This window comes from Anguilla anguilla, chromosome 1, assembly GCF_013347855.1.
Source record: "Anguilla anguilla isolate fAngAng1 chromosome 1, fAngAng1.pri, whole genome shotgun sequence".
Taxonomy (NCBI): Eukaryota; Metazoa; Chordata; class Actinopteri; order Anguilliformes; family Anguillidae; genus Anguilla; species Anguilla anguilla.
In genome coordinates this window covers 73,886,076-73,904,605 of record NC_049201.1, presented here as the reverse complement: position 1 = coordinate 73,904,605, position 18,530 = coordinate 73,886,076, and the positions used below count along the sequence as shown (strand labels likewise).

Here is an 18,530-nt window from a genome sequence, read left to right as displayed (position 1 = left end):
AGAGTATTTTCAAATAATTCCATTAAATCAAAACTTTGTATTTGAAAATCCAGTATTTAAGACATATTTGAAAGTAATTTCAAATACATGCAAAAGCTCAGAATAACAGGTGCAAAGGTATGAATCCCATCTTTCTGCTTCAAATGGACATGGAGCCTGGAATATAAGAGGTGAAGAGGTACAAGGGGCTGAGCATAGGATAGGTTTAGATTTTTGGTGTATGTTTGCCAGAAGCCCTTATTCATATAGTCGGACGGGGCGTGCATGTTGCAGCTTATCCATTTTTACAGTTTTATATTTACTGAAACAAATGGTTGAGTACATGCTTGAAGTCTACTCCTACTCCGGCATTGAACCTGCAACCCTCTTTACAAGCCCTGCTCCTTAAAACTGTGTCATCCCTTTGTAAGTTCTGCATTCTCTCAAAGAGGATCTGACTACATGTGAGTGTTTCACTATCTTGACACCTGGTGGCACACCAAGATATTCCACCTCCAGCCCTACCTGTAAACATGGAGAAAAACAAGCTGCTTCCCTTATTGTGTATAAGTGGGAACCCTAGCCGTTTATCCATAATCTATGTTTCTTTTTTTGAGTTTGTGTTATCCTCTTTACATTAAACACTTTGCCAGGTATTCATAAATATTTTTAAATTATTTCATTTTTTAAAAGATGTTAATGGTTGATGAAGCTACTGAGGATGTTTTTGTAGCAGAATAGTTAGTGTGATTAACTTAGCCCTTGCATATTATATTGGACATATAAAATCAACTTTGCCATTCATAATCCCAATCAATTTTTGTAATAATGTAAAATAAGCTTATTTTAAACTAATGCCTTAATAGCATTGGAATCATCTCAGTTTTGTTTTGAAACAAGAAAGTATTCCTTATGAATAAATTTTAAAAATATAGTTGCAGGAATGATTCATTTTCTTGCCTTTATTTCAGAAAGTTAGATATCTGAGAACACAGAATCTATCATTTTTTACAGAACATGTCAAAAAGTAATATATACATATCTAATCAGTCATGAAAAAAGTAAAACATTTTGCTTCAATATCAGAGTATCCTCTTATCTCTTCCTGAACAAAGGAATGACATCACAATTGCTGTGGTTCTTCAATGTTGTTAATAGTACATGAAAAGTAAGAAAGAGCCACTCAATAGCTGACAGGTACTGGAAGAGAGCATCAAGAAAAGATGATCATGCATTATTGGAGTCTCAGAGAGATTCAGGCAGTTAGGATTGATAAGGGGAGCAGGGAGTGGTTCCTCCTGCACTTAGGCACTATTGGCAGAAGACTCCCAGAGAGCAGTGAGCTGGGATTCGAGGCCCTGGATGTAGGGATCGAGCTTCGCCTTCAGGCCATTAACGTAGGGGTACACGGTCCGGAAGAATATCAAGAGTTTGTTAACGATTTCATTTTTGAGGATTTCTTCCAGGGGCAACACAAATTCCCTGTACCCTCTGCATGCTCTCCTCCACTTTCCCCTGCAGCTCCTCAGTGGAGGGGCCCAGCTGGTCCTGCAGGTGCTCCAGCAGCTGGGACAGCAGCTGCTCCACACTCATGAATAGCTTCCGATGCATCCGTCGCAGGGCACACCCTAACCCTAACCCTAACCCTAACCCTAACCCTAACCCTAACCCTAACCCTAACCCTAACCCTAACCCTAACCCTAACCCTAACCCTAACCCTAACCCTAACCCTAACCCTAACCCTAACCCTAACCCTAACCCTAACCCTAACCCTAACCCTAACCCTAACCCTAACCCTAACCCTAACCCTAACCCTAACCCTAACCCTAACCCTAACCCTAACCCTAACCCTAACCCTAACCCTAACCCTAACCCTAACCCTAACCCTAACCCTAACCCTAACCCTAACCCTAACCCTAACCCTAACCCTAACCCTAACCCTAACCCTAACCCTAACCCTAACCCTAACCCTAACCCTAACCCTAACCCTAACCCTAACCCTAACCCTAACCCTAACCCTAACCCTAACCCTAACCCTAACCCTAACCCTAACCCTAACCCTAACCCTAACCCTAACCCTAACCCTAACCCTAACCCTAACCCTAACCCTAACCCTAACCCTAACCCTAACCCTAACCCTAACCCTAACCCTAACCCTAACCCTAACCCTAACCCTAACCCTAACCCTAACCCTAACCCTAACCCTAACCCTAACCCTAACCCTAACCCTAACCCTAACCCTAACCCTAACCCTAACCCTAACCCTAACCCTAACCCTAACCCTAACCCTAACCCTAACCCTAACCCTAACCCTAACCCTAACCCTAACCCTAACCCTAACCCTAACCCTAACCCTAACCCTAACCCTAACCCTAACCCTAACCCTAACCCTAACCCTAACCCTAACCCTAACCCTAACCCTAACCCTAACCCTAACCCTAACCCTAACCCTAACCCTAACCCTAACCCTAACCCTAACCCTAACCCTAACCCTAACCCTAACCCTAACCCTAACCCTAACCCTAACCCTAACCCTAACCCTAACCCTAACCCTAACCCTAACCCTAACCCTAACCCTAACCCTAACCCTAACCCTAACCCTAACCCTAACCCTAACCCTAACCCTAACCCTAACCCTAACCCTAACCCTAACCCTAACCCTAACCCTAACCCTAACCCTAACCCTAACCCTAACCCTAACCCTAACCCTAACCCTAACCCTAACCCTAACCCTAACCCTAACCCTAACCCTAACCCTAACCCTAACCCTAACCCTAACCCTAACCCTAACCCTAACCCTAACCCTAACCCTAACCCTAACCCTAACCCTAACCCTAACCCTAACCCTAACCCTAACCCTAACCCTAACCCTAACCCTAACCCTAACCCTAACCCTAACCCTAACCCTAACCCTAACCCTAACCCTAACCCTAACCCTAACCCTAACCCTAACCCTAACCCTAACCCTAACCCTAACCCTAACCCTAACCCTAACCCTAACCCTAACCCTAACCCTAACCCTAACCCTAACCCTAACCCTAACCCTAACCCTAACCCTAACCCTAACCCTAACCCTAACCCTAACCCTAACCCTAACCCTAACCCTAACCCTGCTGCTTGCTATAGACCACCCTCTGCTCCAGCATGTACACTAACAGCTCTTGGTGAACTTCTGACCCCTCCTATTTCCTATGGGTTTGTCCTTCTGGGTGATCTAAACTGGGATATGATCAACCCCCCAGATTTAGTCATACAGCAATTTGATACTTTAAACTTCTTTCAAGTGAGCCAACCAGACACAATTTGAAATCACCCTCATCTGCCACACTGATCGATATTATTCTCACTAACACTCCATCAAACTATCAAACTGTAATCTTCAGTCAAGACTTGAGTGATCACTGTGCCATTGCATGCGTTCACTCTGGCCTCTCTGTCAAACGCCCGCCAGTGATTACGACCAAGCGCTCACTGAAAAACTTTGACAATCAGGCCTTCCTACATGATGTTGCAGCTGTGAACTGGGATAGAATCAAACTTATCCCCTCTGTGGATAATGCCTGGTCTTATTTCAAGAATACCTTTAGCCTTATCATTGATAAACACGCCCCACTGAAAAGATTCCGGACCAACAATCGTTACAGCCCCTGGTTTACTCACGACTTGGCTGCTCTGATCCAACTAAAAAATGCCTTATGGCGGAGAGCTAGGTCTTCTCAGTCTCCTGCCGACTGGCTGGCCTTCAGACAATGCAGAAACAAAACCACACAGGCGATCAGGAAAGCTAAAATCAATCATTTCAAAGAGAAATTCTCAGCTTGCGGATCTGACGCCAGGAAGTTCTGGAAAACAGTCAAGTCCATGGAAAACAAACTTGCTTCTCCTCATCTACCCACCTCTATGAAATTTGGTGAAATTGTTTTTAATGATAAACCACGCATGGCCACGCTCTTCAACCACCACTTTGTGAAGTCATCTCATGTCTTTGATGCAGCTGCTCCTAACACTGCCTCAACTCATACTCCTATTTCATCATCCAGCGTTAACAGCTTCTCCCTTCAACCTGTTATGGTTTCGGAAGTCCTGGATGAACTCATTACGTTAGATCCAAACAAGTCAGCTGGATCTGATGGGCTTGACCCTGTGTTTTTTGTCCTCTAATTATTCAAAATGCTCAACTTTCAGAACTGATAGGTTCTCGCATATCCAATGCTTTTCAAATCTTTCAACAGCTTGGTGCAATTGTGCATGTTGGACCACTGGCCTTATGTTGTGAGAGTATTTTCAAATAATTCCATTAAATCAAAACTTTGTATTTGAAAATCCAGTATTTAAGACATATTTGAAAGTAATTTCAAATACATGCAAAAGCTCAGAATAACAGGTGCAAAGGTATGAATCCCATCTTTCTGCTTCAAATGGACATGGAGCCTGGAATATAAGAGGTGAAGAGGTACAAGGGGCTGAGCATAGGATAGGTTTAGATTTTTGGTGTATGTTTGCCAGAAGCCCTTATTCATATAGTCGGACGGGGCGTGCATGTTGCAGCTTATCCATTTTTACAGTTTTATATTTACTGAAACAAATGGTTAAGTACATGCTTGAAGTCTACTCCTACTCCGGCATTGAACCTGCAACCCTCTTTACAAGCCCTGCTCCTTAAAACTGTGTCATCCCTTTGTAAGTTCTGCATTCTCTCAAAGAGGATCTGACTACATGTGAGTGTTTCACTATCTTGACACCTGGTGGCACACCAAGATATTCCACCTCCAGCCCTACCTGTAAACATGGAGAAAAACAAGCTGCTTCCCTTATTGTGTATAAGTGGGAACCCTAGCCGTTTATCCATGATCTATGTTTCTTTGTGAGTTTATGTTATCCTCTTTACATTACACACTGCCAGCTATTCATAAATAATTTTAATTTATTTCATTTTTTAAAGTTGTTAATGGTTGATGAAGCTACTGAGGATGCCTTTGCAGCTGAATAGTTAGTATGATTAACTTAGCCCTTGCATATTATATTGGACATATAAAATCAACTTTGCCATTCATAATCCCAATCAATTTTTGTAATAATGTAAAATAAGCTTATTTTAAACGAATGCCTTAATAGCATTGGAATCATATCAGTTTTGTTTTGAAACGAGAAAGTATTCCTTATGAATACATTTTAAAAATATAGTTGCAGGAATGATTCAATTTCTTGCCTTTATTTCAGAAAGTTAGATATCTGAGAACACAGAATCTATCATTTTTTACAGAACATGTCAAAAAGTAATATATACATATCTAATCAGTCATGAAAAAAGTAAAACATTTTGCTTCAATATCAGAGTATCCTCTTATCTCTTCCTGAACAAAGGAATGACATCACAATTGCTGTGGCTCTTCAATGCTGTTAATAGTACATGAAAAGTAAGAAAGAGCCACTCAATAGCTGACAGGTACTGGAAGAGAGCATCAAGAAAAGGTCATCATGCATTATTGGAGTCTCAGAGAGATTCAGGCAGTTAGAATCGATAAGGGGAGCAGGGAGTGGTTCCTCCTGCACTTAGGCACTATTGGCAGAAGACTCCCAGAGAGCGTTGAGCTGGGATTCGAGGCCCTGGATGTAGGGATCGAGCTTCGCCTTCAGGCCATTAACATAGGGGTACACGGTCCGGAAGAATATAAAGAGTTTGTTAATGATCTCATTTCCAAGGATATCTTCCAGGGGCAACACAAATTCCCTGTACTCCCGCACGCTCTCCTCCACTTTCCCCTGCAGCTCCTCAGTGGAGGGACCCAGCTGGTCCTGCAGGTGCTCCAGCAGCTGGGACAGCAGCTGCTCCACACTCATGAATAGCTTCCGATGCATCCGTCGCAGGGCACGCTCTGAGGCTCTTATGTCCAGGGACTCTGTGTAGGGGTCCAGCACCTGCCTCACCTTCTGCATCTGCTGCTGAATGTTGGCACTCAGCTTCTCTGCTAGGGGCTCCAGCTGGACCCTCACTTCATTTATATCCGGCTGCAGGCTCTCTGACAGCTGTTCCACATGTTCAGAAAGCTTTTTATGTAACTCGTCACTAATGACGATCACCTGTTCCTGCACAGTTGCTCTGTATTGTTGGACCACTTCCACACTCTCTTTGATCTTGGCACTGTAGGAGACAGACAGAGAGAGTGGTGTTCAGATCGCCAGTATTGGTCAGTGACAGGTAAGTCTACTCTAGTCACCATGCTCTACAAATGTGCTACTTACTTCACTTGCTGTGCCAACTCAGACTCTCCGATGGTTTTAAGAGCACCTTGGGCCTTTTGTGATGCCTTGACAAAGTAGTCCCAGAATGCATCTTTCACCTGCCCCAGTTGTGGCGTGGGTTCGTCTGGCCTCAGAACATTGGCTTGACAGCCTGTCGGCATGTAGCAAAGCAATTTTGTTTTACGTCCTAACACAGCATCGATTGTTCATTTCACCACAATCTTTGCTATAAAAGTGTTTTTTATTTCGGGTCAACTTCTGGCACTGTCACTTTATGTAGTGTTCATTTCAAAATGGTAAGTTCAGGTGTTTTCAGTAAAGCTACATACTGTGAGCAAAAGAACAAAATTCACTCACCAGTGAAAGACACAAGAGCAAGCACCACAAACAACTTCATGGCTATATCTGTGAACCTAAAGAACACCAGAAGATTAATTTATACCTCATAACAAACTATATCTCATTTACAACAGCATATTTCGTTTAAAACACTTGACAAATAAGAGCAGTTTCCATCTTACCTGTGTGTGAGCCTTCTGCAATGAGTCTGATTCCATCCTGCTGTGCCTGACCTCTATATAGAGAACCGTGGGCAGCGATGTGGAACACAAAGTCCAAAAATTGCTGCCTTGAGTTTCCTTTTGTGGATTTAATGCAGCAGACATCCTTGGACCTTTGCAGCACATGGACTCATACTGTACCTCCCACGCACTTCTGTAGGCTTTGTCAGCAAGAATGCAAGCAAAGCCAATCAGTGCTGTTACTTAGTTTCATTCAATCTGCTACTGTCATCATTACTGTGGAATACTAAATAAATCCAAACAATTGATTTTTGTTTCAAGCCACTTGTTGTTGTTTTGGATGATGTGCTTTACTGCTTTTGTTTATTACAGCCTTGGGTCAAATACAAATATGTATTTGTGTTTGAACATGTACGTAAATACATATTTGAAGTATTTTAGAATACATTTTCTCATTAAATACTTTGTATTTGATTCATTTAAATTCTTTAAATGTAAAACCAATACTTTCACAAATAGTATTTAAAAAATACATTCTTTTAAATAAATATTTTCCTTGGAAACCAAGTACTTTTTCAAATAGAATTTAGAGCCTATTAAAAATACAGGCTTCATGCTGAAAGGGGGTATCCCAGAGTTATTTGTGCAATCTTTGTGAGTGGCCCTCAATGTGATGTCAGTGAGCTATAATACAGAGGGCACACCAGGGGAACTACTAGGGGCAAGGGATTGAATTTGGATTATAGGCAAGGGTAACCTATGTTGCCAATTTTAAACAACCCATGCGCTGCCTCTCAGACATTAGCCTAAATGCCCTAACATGTCTTCACATGGGGGGGGGGGGGGGGGGGATGGTGAACGCAGACTTTTGATAAGCTACTTGCCAGTTTAATTGTACCCATGCAAACCTTTAGTGGCCTTTAACAGTATTTCCTCTTTTTTTCTATTGTCAGAGCGTTTGACAGCCATACAGTTCCATCTTTTACATTTTGTATGTTTGGACACTGATAAAATAGAATTCAGCTGTGCATATTCACTACCAATTAACAATGGAAATTGGTGCAATTAAACTGAGGCCGTCAGCAGTCACCTGGCGTGTTCTTATCAAAATACTGTCCTCTAATTATTCAAAATGCTCAACTTTCAGAACTGATAGGTTCTCGCATATACAAAGCTTTTCAAATCTTTCAACAGCTTGGTGCAGTTGTGCATGTTGGACCACTGGAAGCAGAGAGATGAGATTCATACCTTTGCACCTTTTATTCTGAGCATTTGCATGTATTTGAAATTACTTTTAAATATATCTTAAAAAAACATTTTAAATACTGGATTTTCAAATACAAAATCCAGTATTTAAAATGTTTTTTTAAGATATATTTAAAAGTAATTTCAAATACATGCAAATGCTCAGAATAAAAGGTGCAAAGGTATGAATCTCATCTCTCTGCTTCAAATGGACATGGAGCCTGGAATATAAGAGGTGAAGAGGTACAAGGGGCTGAGCGTAGGATAGGTTTAGATTTTTGGTGTATGTTTGCTAGAAGCCCTTATTCATATAGTCGGACGGGGCGTGCATGTTGCAGCTTATCCATTTTTACAGTTTTATATTTACTGAAACAAATGGTTAAGTACATGCTTGAAGTCTACTCCTATTCCGGCATTGAACCTGTAACTCTCATTACAAGCCCTGCTCCTTAAAACTGTGTCATCCCTTTGTAAGTTCTGCATTCTCTCAAAGAGGATCCGACTACATGTGAGTGTTTCACTATCCTTACACCTGGTGGCACACCAAGATATTCCACCTCCAGCCCTACCTGTAAACATGGAGAAAAACACGCTGCTTCCCTTATTGTGTATAAGTTGGAACCCTAGCTGTTTATCCATAATCTATGTTTCTTTGTGAGTTTGTGTTATCCTCATTTTATTACACACTTTGCCAGCTATACATAAATATTTTTAAATTATTTCATTTTTTAAAGTTGTTAATGGTTGATGAAGCTACTGAGGATGCCTTTGCAGCTGAATAGTTAGTATGATTAACTTAGCCCTTGCATATTATATTGGACATATAAAATCAACTTTGCCATTCATAATCCCAATCAATTTTTGTAATAATGTAAAATAAGTTTATTTTCAACCAATGCCTTAATAGCAGTGGAATCATATCAGTTTTGTTTTGAAACAATAAAGTACTCCTTATGAATACATTTTTAAAAGATTTGCAGTAATGATTCATTTTCGTGCCTTTATTTCAGAAAGTTAGAAACCTGAGAACACAGAATCTATCATTTTTTACAGAACATGTCAAAAAGTAATTTATACATATCTAATCAGTCATGAAAAAAGTAAAACATTTTGCTTCAATATCAGAGTATCCTCTTATCTCTTCCTGAACAAAGGAATGACATCACAATTGCTGTGGCTCTTCAATGTTGTTAATAGTACATGAAAAGTAAGAAAGAGCCACTCAATAGCTGACAGGAACTGGAAGAGAGCATCAAGAAAAGATGATCATGTGTTATTGGAGTCTCAGAGAGATTCAGGCAGTTAGAATCAATAAGGGGAGCAGGGAGTGGTTCCTCCTGCACTTAGGCACTTTTGGCAGAAGACTCCCAGAGAGCGGTGAGCTGGGATTCGAGGCCCTGGATGTAGGGATCGAGCTTCGCCCTTAGGCCTTTAACGTAGGGGTACAGGGTCCGGTCATACATCAGGACTTTGTTAAAGATTTCATCGTTGAGGATTTCTTTCAGGGGCAACACAAATTTCTTGTACTCCTGCACGCTCTCCTCCACTTTCCCCTTCAGCTCCTTAGTGGAGGGGCTCAGCTGGGAGTGCAGGTGGGACAGCAGCTGATCCACACTCATAAATAGGGTGCGTATCAGCTTCCCATGCATGCGTTGCAGGGCACGCTTCAGGTTCCTAGTGTCCAGGGGCTCTGTGTAGGGGTCCAGCACCTGCCTCACCTTCTGCATCTGCTGCTGAATGTTGGCACTCAGCTTCTCTGCTAAGGGCTCCAGCTGGACCCTCACTTCATTTATATCCGGCTGCAGGCTCTCTGACAGCTGTTCCACATGTTCAGAAAGCTTTTTATGTAACTCCTGGCTAAAGACGACAACTTGATCCTGCACTATGGCTCTGTATTGGCTTGCCACTTCCACACTTTCTGTGATCTTTTCACTGTAGGAGACAAAAAGAGATTCAGATCATGAGAGTTTGTCAGTGACAGATAAGTCTTCTACAGTCACAACACTCTACAAATGTGCTACTTACTTCACTTGCTGTCCAGACGCAGAGTTTCCAATGGTTTTCAGAGTATCTAGAACTATTTTTGTTGCCTTGACAAAGTAGTCCCAGAATGCATCTTTCACCAGATCCAGTTGTGGCTTGGGTTCGTCTGACCTCAGAACATTGGCTTGGCAGCCTGTTGGCATGTGACAAAACAATTTTGTTTTCTTTTGTAATACAGCATTGATTGTCAATTTCATTACAACTTTGCTATAGAAGTGTTTTTGATTTCTTATCAGCTTCTGGGACTTTCACAGAAGATAGTGTTCATTTCAAAAAGTGTTCTCAGTAAAGTTACTTACCATAAGCAAAATAGTAAAATTCACTCACCAGTAAAAGCCACAAGAGCAAGCGCCACAAACAACTTCATGGCCATATCTGTGAACCTAAAGAACACCAGAAGATTAATTAATACCTCATGACAAACTATATCTCATTTACAACAGCATAGTTAGTTTAAAACACTTGACAAATAAGAGCAGTTTCCATCTTACCTGTGTGTGAGCTTTCTGCACTGAGTCTGACTCTGTCCTGCTGTGCCCGACCTCTATATAGAGAACCGTGGGCAACAATGTGGAACACAAAGTCCAAAAACTACTGCCTTGATCTTAACTTTTGTGGATTTAATGCAGCAGACATCCTTGGACCTTTGCAGCACATGGACTCATACTGTACCTCACACGCACTTCTGTAGACTTTGTCAGCAAGAATGCAAGCAAGGCCAATCAGTGCTGTTACTCAGTTTCATTCAATCTGCCACTGTCATCCTTACTGTGGAATACTAAATGAATCAAACAATTCATTCCTGATTCAAAGCCACTAGTTGTTGTTTTGGTAAATAGGATTATCTGCTTTTGGTGTTTTTATTATTATTATTTATTAGCATTTTTTGAAAACTGAAACTGTATAAAGTTTTATTGCAAATGCACGTAGGTTAGTGGCTAATGAAGTGGGCAGTGGATTCCTCAAAACCCTCACAAGGACACAATCTAAGGTTTATCTAAGGTAATGGATTTTTCCCTTTATCTGAGTAAAAAGCATTTGTGGACGTCATTGGGAAATCCTGATTAATCCAGGTTCTTTGCCATTGTCTTTGAAATATCACAAACAGATAAGTTTTTACATTCACAATTCACATTCACAATTTTACATTCATTTATGTGGGGTACAAGTACCTCTTTAGGATCTACTTACTAATTATTTCACAGGCTTCAGACCTGATCGCCTCCTGATGTAATTGGTGGCTATAATCTTACCTGTGTAACTTGGCTAGTTTAGGTTTGATATAATCACCTCACAACATAAAGCTACTTTGGCCACATCCACACCCTCAGACTGTAGTGAATGCGTTTCTTGCAAAATGTAACAAATTGACCCCCGATGGTATAAGATTAATTTATGGAAGAGGTTACATACATCAGAGAGGTATAAAACTGAGCTATTCTTCATCTGCAGACAACAAATACCTCAGATTCTATGAATCACAGAGATCTGGCAGCTCTATCGACTGACTAACAGGATGTGATGTCACTAACTCTGACCCAAACCCCATTTGCTTAGTGCTTCTAGTTGTCTGCAGCCTCCTGGCAAGAATCTGACAAAATATGAGTGTTTCACTATCCTGACATGTGCTTGCACACCAAGATAATCAACCTCCAGCCCCACTGGCAAATATTGGAAAAATGGAGTGCGATTCATATTGTGTTCAAGTGCCAACCCTTGCCATTTACTCAAAATCCATATTTATTTGTCGATGACTTTGTGTGATTCCCTTTACATTGCACTGCTGTCCAGATAGTTTTTATTTTTTTTCAGTTATTTCATTTTTTACTGTTTTTATTGGTGGATGAACCTACCGAGAATGTGTTTGTAGCGAATTAGTTAATATTTTCAAATTATCCCTTACATGTTATATTGGACATGTAAAATTAACTTCACAATTCATAATCAATTCAAAAATTTTGAAATACTGTAAAATAAGCTTATTTTCAATTAATAACCTACTAGTCTTTGAATCATATCAGTTTTGTTTTGGAACAAGAAAGTATTCCTTGTAAATAAATAACAAATAGTTGTAGTATTGGATTTGTTTTCTTGTCTTTATTTCAATAAATTTGAACACTGAAAACATAGCATCTATCAATTTTTACAGTACATAACAAAACAAAATATATACATATCTCAGGAGACAAGTAAAGTGCAGTTTTGTTTCCGTATCAGAGTATTCTCTTAGCTCTTGCTGAACAAAAGAATGACAGCTGTACACATCATAACTGCTGTGGGTCTTCAATGTGGTTAATAATGCAGCAAAAGTAATTTTTTAAAAAATGGAGCAACTCATGAACTGACATTCATTGCAAGAGAGTGTAAAGCAGAGATGATCATGGGGTGCGTTACTGGAGTCCCAGAGAGACTCAGGCAGTTAGAATCGATAAGGGGAGCAGGGATTCGTCCCTCCTGCACTTAGGCACTTTTGGCAGAAGACTCCCAGAGAGCAGTGAGCTGGGATTTGAGGTCCTGTGCAAAAAGGTCCAGCCTCACCTTCAGGTCCACTATGTAGGGTGCCAGGGCCTTCTCAAGAATCCGGGCATTGCCCATCACCTCTCTTAGGAAAAGATTGATCAGGGGACTCACACTGCGATCAATCTCCCGCACGCGCTCCTCCACTTTCTTCTTCAGCTCCTTAGTGGAGGGGCCCAGCTGGGAGTGCAGGTGGGACAGCAGCTGATCCACACTCATAAATAGGGTGCGTATCAGCTTCCCATGCATGCGTTGCAGGGCACGCTTCAGGTTCCTAGTGTCCAGGGGCTCTGTGTAGGGGTCCAGCACCTGCCTCACCTTCTGCATCTGCTGCTGAATGTTGGCACTCAGCTTCTCTGCTAAGGGCTCCAGCTGGACCCTCACTTCATTTATATCCGGCTGCAGGCTCTCTGACAGCTGTTCCACATGTTCAGAAAGCTTTTTATGTAACTCCTGGCTAAAGACGACAACTTGATCCTGCACTATGGCTCTGTATTGGCTTGCCACTTCCACACTTTCTGTGATCTTTTCACTGTAGGAGACAAAAAGAGATTCAGATCATGAGAGTTTGTCAGTGACAGATAAGTCTTCTACAGTCACAACACTCTACAAATGTGCTACTTACTTCACTTGCTGTCCAGACGCAGAGTTTCCAATGGTTTTCAGAGTATCTAGAACTATTTTTGTTGCCTTGACAAAGTAGTCCCAGAATGCATCTTTCACCAGATCCAGTTGTGGCTTGGGTTCGTCTGACCTCAGAACATTGGCTTGGCAGCCTGTTGGCATGTGACAAAACAATTTTGTTTTCTTTTGTAATACAGCATTGATTGTCAATTTCATTACAACTTTGCTATAGAAGTGTTTTTGATTTCTTATCAGCTTCTGGGACTTTCACAGAAGATAGTGTTCATTTCAAAAAGTGTTCTCAGTAAAGTTACTTACCATAAGCAAAATAGTAAAATTCACTCACCAGTAAAAGCCACAAGAGCAAGCGCCACAAACAACTTCATGACCATATCTGTGATCCTACAGAACACCAGAAAATGAATTATTACCTAATGACAAGCTATATCTCATTTACAACAGCATAGTTAGTTTAAAACACTTGACAAATAAGAGCAGTTTCCATCTTACCTGTGTGTGAGCCTTCTGCAGTGAGTCTGATTCCGTTCTGCTGTGCCCGACCACTATATAGAGAACCGTGGGCAGGGATGTGGAACACAAAGTCCAAAAACTACTGCCTTGATGTTACCTTTTGTGGATTTAATGCAGCAGACATCCTTGGACCTTTGCAGCACATGGACTCATACTGTACCTCACACGCACTTCTGCAGACTTTGTCAGCAAGAATGCAAGCAAAGCCAATCAGTGCTGTTACTCAGTTTCATTCAATTTGCCACTGTCATCCTTACTGTGGAATACTAAATGAATCAAACAATTCATTCCTGATTCAAAGCCACTAGTTGTTGTTTTGGTAAATAGGATTATCGGCTTTTGGTGTTTTTATTATTATTATTTATTAGCATTTTTAAAAAACTGAAACTGTATAAAGTTTTATTGCAAATGCACGTAGGTTAGTGGCTAATGAAGTGGGCAGTGGATTCCTCAAAACCCTCACAAGGACATAATGTAAGGTTTATCTAAGGTAATGGATTTTTCCCTTTATCTGAGTAAAAAGCATTTGTGGACATCATTGGGAAATCCTGATTAATCCAGGTTCTTTGCCATTGTCTTTGAAATATCACAAACAGATAAGTTTTTACATTCACAATTTTACATTCATTTATGTGGGGTACAAGTACCTCTTTAGGATCTACTTACTAATTCTTTCACAGGCTTCAGACCTGATCTCCTCCTGATGTAATTGGTGGCTATAATCTTACCTGTGTAACTTGGCTAGTTTAGGTTTGATATAATCACCTCACAACATAAAGCTTCTTTGGCCACATCCACACCTTCAGACTGTAGTGAATGCGTTTCTTGCAAAATGTAACAAATTGACCCCCGATGGTATAAGATTAATTTATGGAAGAGGTTACATACATCAAAGAGGTATAAAACTGAGCTATTCTTCATCTGCAGACAACAAATACCTCAGATTCTATGAATCACAGAGATCTGGCAGCTCTATCGACTGACTAACAGGATGTGATGTCACTAACTGTGACCCAAACCCCGTTTGCTTAGTGCTTCTAGTTGTCTGCAGCCTCCTGGCAAGAATCTGACAAAATATGAGTGTTTCACTATCCTGACATGTGCTTGCACACCAAGATAATCAACCTCCACCCCCACTAGCAAATATTGGAAAAATGGAGTGCGATTCATATTGTGTTCAAGTGGCAACCCTTACCATTTACTCAAAATCCATGTTTATTTGTCGATGACTTTGTGTGACCCTCTTTAAATTGCACTGCTGTCCAGATAGTTTTTATTTTTTTCAGTTATTTCATTTTTTACTGTTTTTATTGGTGGATGAAGCTACTGAGAATATGTTTGTAGCAACTTATTTAGTATTATTAACTTCACCCTTGCATGTTATATTGGACATGTAAATCTCATGTAACTTCAAACTTCATAATCAATTCAGAATTTTTGAAATACAGTAAAATAAGCTTATTTTCAACTAATGCCCTACTAGTCTTGGAATCATATCATTTTTGTTTTGGAACAAGAAAGTTTTCCATGTAAATATATAAAAATAGTTGCAGGAATGGATTTGTTTTTTGGTCTTTATTTTAATAAATTAGAACACTGAAAACATCTATCAATTTTTTACAGCACACGACAAAACGAAATATATACATATCTCAGGGGTCAAGTAAAGTGCAGTTTTGTTTCCGTATCAGAGTATTCTCTTGCTGAACAAAAGAATGACAGCTGTACACATCATTACTGCTGTGGGTCTTCAGTGTCGTTAATAGTGCAGCAAAAGTTTAAAATCCACTCATGTACTGACAGGCATTGCAAGAGAGGGTCAAGCAGAGATGATCATGGGGTGTGTTATTGGAGTCCCAGAGAGACTCAGTCAGAAACGATCAGGGGAGCAGGCAGTGGTTCCTCCAACACTTAGGCACTTTTGGCAAAGGACTCCCAGAGAGCGGTGAGCTGGGACTTGAGGTCCTGGGCGTAGGGGTCCAGCTTCTCTCTCAGGTCTTCAGCGTAGGGCGCCAGACTCTGCTGAAGCACCTTGGCTTTCTGGGCCAGCTGGGTCTGGAGGCTCTCAGCCAGGGGAGCCACACTCTGCTGGAACTCCTGCAGACGCTGCTCCACTTTCTCCTTCAGCTCCTCAGTGTAGGGGCCCAGCTGGGCCTGCAGCTCCTGCACTCTCTGCTCCAGGGTCTGCTTCAGCTCCTCGCTCTTCTGGAGCAGGGTGGCCTTCAGGGCTTCAGTGTCCAGGGACTCTGTGTAGGGGGCCACCTCCTGCCGCAGCTTCTCCACCTGCTGCTCGATGTTGGCCCTCAGCTCCTCTGCGTAGGGCTCCAGCTGGGCCCTCACCGTGCTCACGTCCTGTCCCAGACGCTCCTTCAGCAGCTCGGCCTCCTGGGTGATTTTGTTCAGAAGGTCCTGGGCCAGAGGAGTCACTTGACTGTGCAGAGAGACTGCGTATTGGCTGGCCAGATCTGTGCTCTCTGTGATCTTGGCACTGCAGACAGGAAGACAGAGTAAAGGTGTAAACATAATTAACTGGAAGAGGTGAACACCACAGTGGTACAGCCAAGATGTTAACACTACATGATAAAATCCTTTCACATTACAAGTCCTGCTTAAAGGAGAACCGCATCAAAATACTTAAAATGTTTTCCCCTTGTTATTTGACCATAATATGCTCAGAAAATCTGGTTCAGAACTTCAAAGTCTATCCTATAGTTTAAGTTTTATGTCCCCCTGTGGAAATGAGGAGAAAACGGTGTATTCATACCATTAGAAGGGGAAAGGTTGACGACTCTGGGAGCCTGAATCAAACCATATCTATATTTGCAGTAAATTAGCCATTTTGTTACGGGTGAGTACTTATAAGCTTTCATTCGCTGTAAGAGGCTGTGTCAGAAACGGTAATTTGTATGTTTGTTTGATCCATTATTTTTTAGGATGCGATGTGGCATGTGACTGCATAGCTAGCAACATTACCACATCACATCAAAAAGAAACATTAGCTTGCTAGCCAACTTATGGTAACTTAACTGCTTAGCTGTTTTTAACTAACACGGTAGCTAAGCTATTATGGTAGCTGCTATTAACAAACATTAGTAAAAGCATAATAACGTTAGTTAACAGCAGCAGAGTTAGCGTCAGTTAAAAACAGACCTAAGTCAAATTTGTATTTGTTTTGAATTCAAATACTTTTCTACCCTTTACTGATCTGGTGTAAAGAGCCTGGTGCATTGGAACCAATGAAATACTCTCAAAAAGTGTAAACCCCGGCTTCTGGTCATATTGGCAGGCTCAATTACACCAGGCAAGATCAACAGAGCACAGAAAAGTATTTGATTCCAAAACAAATACATATTTGACCCAGGTCTGATTAAAATCAGCTATCATAATCACCTTAGTTAAAAGCAGCTAGGCCTAAGTCATCAAAATAAGTAATCATCGTTTCTTCTGGATGTGCTGTGATATTTAACAAGGCTAGCTATGCAGTTATATGTCACATCGCACCCTAAACAAACAAATTAAACAAACATGAAAATTCCCGTTTCAGATACAGCCTCTTGAAACTAATGAAAGTAATCAGAATTTACTGGTGACAAAATGATTAATGTTACCACAAATATAGACGTGTCTTTAATCGGGATTCCACGGTTTTCTACTTTCCCCCCACGTCAAGTGGCCTGAATCCACTTTTTTCTCCTCATTGGCTAGTTCTTTTTTAACGAATCACAGAAAATTTCATATCTGGGTTCTTGTCCTTGTTTTTGGTACAGCCCTCCACACAACAACATTTTGACATTTTTTATAAACTTGATAATCTGCCACCCCAGGGAACACCCAACAAACCAAATTGTAGAGCAGTGCATTGTGGGTGTTGAAGTAACTGTAGAAGGCTGGAGAATATTGCTTTCAGAGATTTGGTATTGATCTATCTAGAAAACAGCTGATGGTCAAATAAATATTTTTGGGGAACACATTTATTATGGGTTCATATTTTTTTAAACTTCACAACTTACTTAACCTCCTGGCCCAGCTGAGACTGTCTGATGGTCTGCAACGTGTCTTCAGCAGTTTGTGTCGCCTTGGCAACGTAGTCCCAGAATGCATCTTTTAACTGCTCCAGCTGTGGCTTGGGCTGGTCTGCCCATAGAATGTTGGCATGGCAACCTGGTGGGGTGTGTCGTTGGTTAATTACAATGGCCACACAGATATGAAGGTCACTACTTATTGCGCATTTAAAAACAGTTGTTGCCAGTGAGGCACCAGTGATTGAGTAGAAAGGGCTAAAAACAGCTGCTTGTGGGTATTTACCCTCTGAGACTGGGTTCAAAACTAGCTTTGCAACATCTTATTTTCTTATTATGTCATTATTTACACTACTAGGTAATTTTTTTTTGCAATTGCTCTGGGAATGTTACTCCTTCTTTCAGCTATTTTGAATTTACAAATTATTTTGCCCTTCACATCATAAGTCATAATTTACACTGGGATGAGGATATGACTAGAGTACTTCTACACAAGACACAACAGCCGGCAATGATTCACCAGGCAGATGATGAAGCAGTTACAACAGAATTCACTCACCGGTAAATGCCACAAGTGAAAATAGAATAAACAGCTTCATTGCTGGACTTGAAATCCTAAAAAAAAAGAAAACAAGTGATTAGTAACCAGATGGAGCCTTTCTATTTTACTTAGGTAAATTCAGAAATCAGCAGCCTCTCTCCATACCTGCTTGTGTGAGTGATGTGCGAGTCTGCCTTTGACTGTGACAGCTGCTCCCTCTGGGCTGTATTTATAGGGAATCTGGTAACACAAAGTCCAACTGCACCT

At 41.1% G+C, this 18,530-nt stretch overlaps 4 protein-coding genes across 5 annotated transcripts; all 4 read right to left on the bottom strand.

Annotated features, from left to right (window-relative positions):
* Window positions 1-5,171: 5,171 nt before the first annotated feature.
* Window positions 5,172-6,825, bottom strand: LOC118230045 (apolipoprotein A-IV-like). Of its 2 annotated transcripts, none has more exons than XM_035422750.1 (4): window positions 6,744-6,825; window positions 6,580-6,635; window positions 6,223-6,373; window positions 5,172-6,121 (listed from the first exon to the last, which is right to left on the bottom strand). In XM_035422750.1, the coding sequence occupies exons 2-4, from the start codon at window positions 6,617-6,619 to the stop codon at window positions 5,533-5,535; spliced, it is 780 nt and encodes a 259-aa protein (XP_035278641.1). In that variant the 5' UTR covers window positions 6,620-6,635; window positions 6,744-6,825; the 3' UTR covers window positions 5,172-5,532. The 2 variants fall into 2 exon arrangements, with proteins under 2 accessions (XP_035278641.1, XP_035278651.1); XM_035422760.1 differs by having other exon boundaries at window positions 6,580-6,627; window positions 6,744-6,753.
* A 2,021-nt stretch (window positions 6,826-8,846) lies between these two features.
* On the bottom strand, window positions 8,847-10,414 carry LOC118230031 (apolipoprotein A-IV-like). Its single transcript, XM_035422727.1, has 3 exons — window positions 10,359-10,414; window positions 10,014-10,164; window positions 8,847-9,920 (listed from the first exon to the last, which is right to left on the bottom strand). The coding sequence occupies exons 1-3, from the start codon at window positions 10,402-10,404 to the stop codon at window positions 9,332-9,334; spliced, it is 786 nt and encodes a 261-aa protein (XP_035278618.1). The 5' UTR covers window positions 10,405-10,414; the 3' UTR covers window positions 8,847-9,331.
* A 1,694-nt stretch (window positions 10,415-12,108) lies between these two features.
* Window positions 12,109-13,984, bottom strand: LOC118230020 (apolipoprotein A-IV-like). Its single transcript, XM_035422698.1, has 4 exons — window positions 13,683-13,984; window positions 13,519-13,574; window positions 13,174-13,324; window positions 12,109-13,080 (listed from the first exon to the last, which is right to left on the bottom strand). Exons 2-4 carry the CDS (start codon window positions 13,562-13,564, stop codon window positions 12,492-12,494), a joined length of 786 nt encoding a protein of 261 aa, XP_035278589.1. The 5' UTR covers window positions 13,565-13,574; window positions 13,683-13,984; the 3' UTR covers window positions 12,109-12,491.
* Window positions 13,985-15,259: 1,275 nt separating this feature from the next.
* Window positions 15,260-18,530, bottom strand: LOC118230072 (apolipoprotein A-IV-like). Its single transcript, XM_035422811.1, has 4 exons — window positions 18,429-18,530; window positions 18,282-18,337; window positions 17,714-17,864; window positions 15,260-16,191 (listed from the first exon to the last, which is right to left on the bottom strand). Exons 2-4 carry the CDS (start codon window positions 18,319-18,321, stop codon window positions 15,615-15,617), a joined length of 768 nt encoding a protein of 255 aa, XP_035278702.1. The 5' UTR covers window positions 18,322-18,337; window positions 18,429-18,530; the 3' UTR covers window positions 15,260-15,614.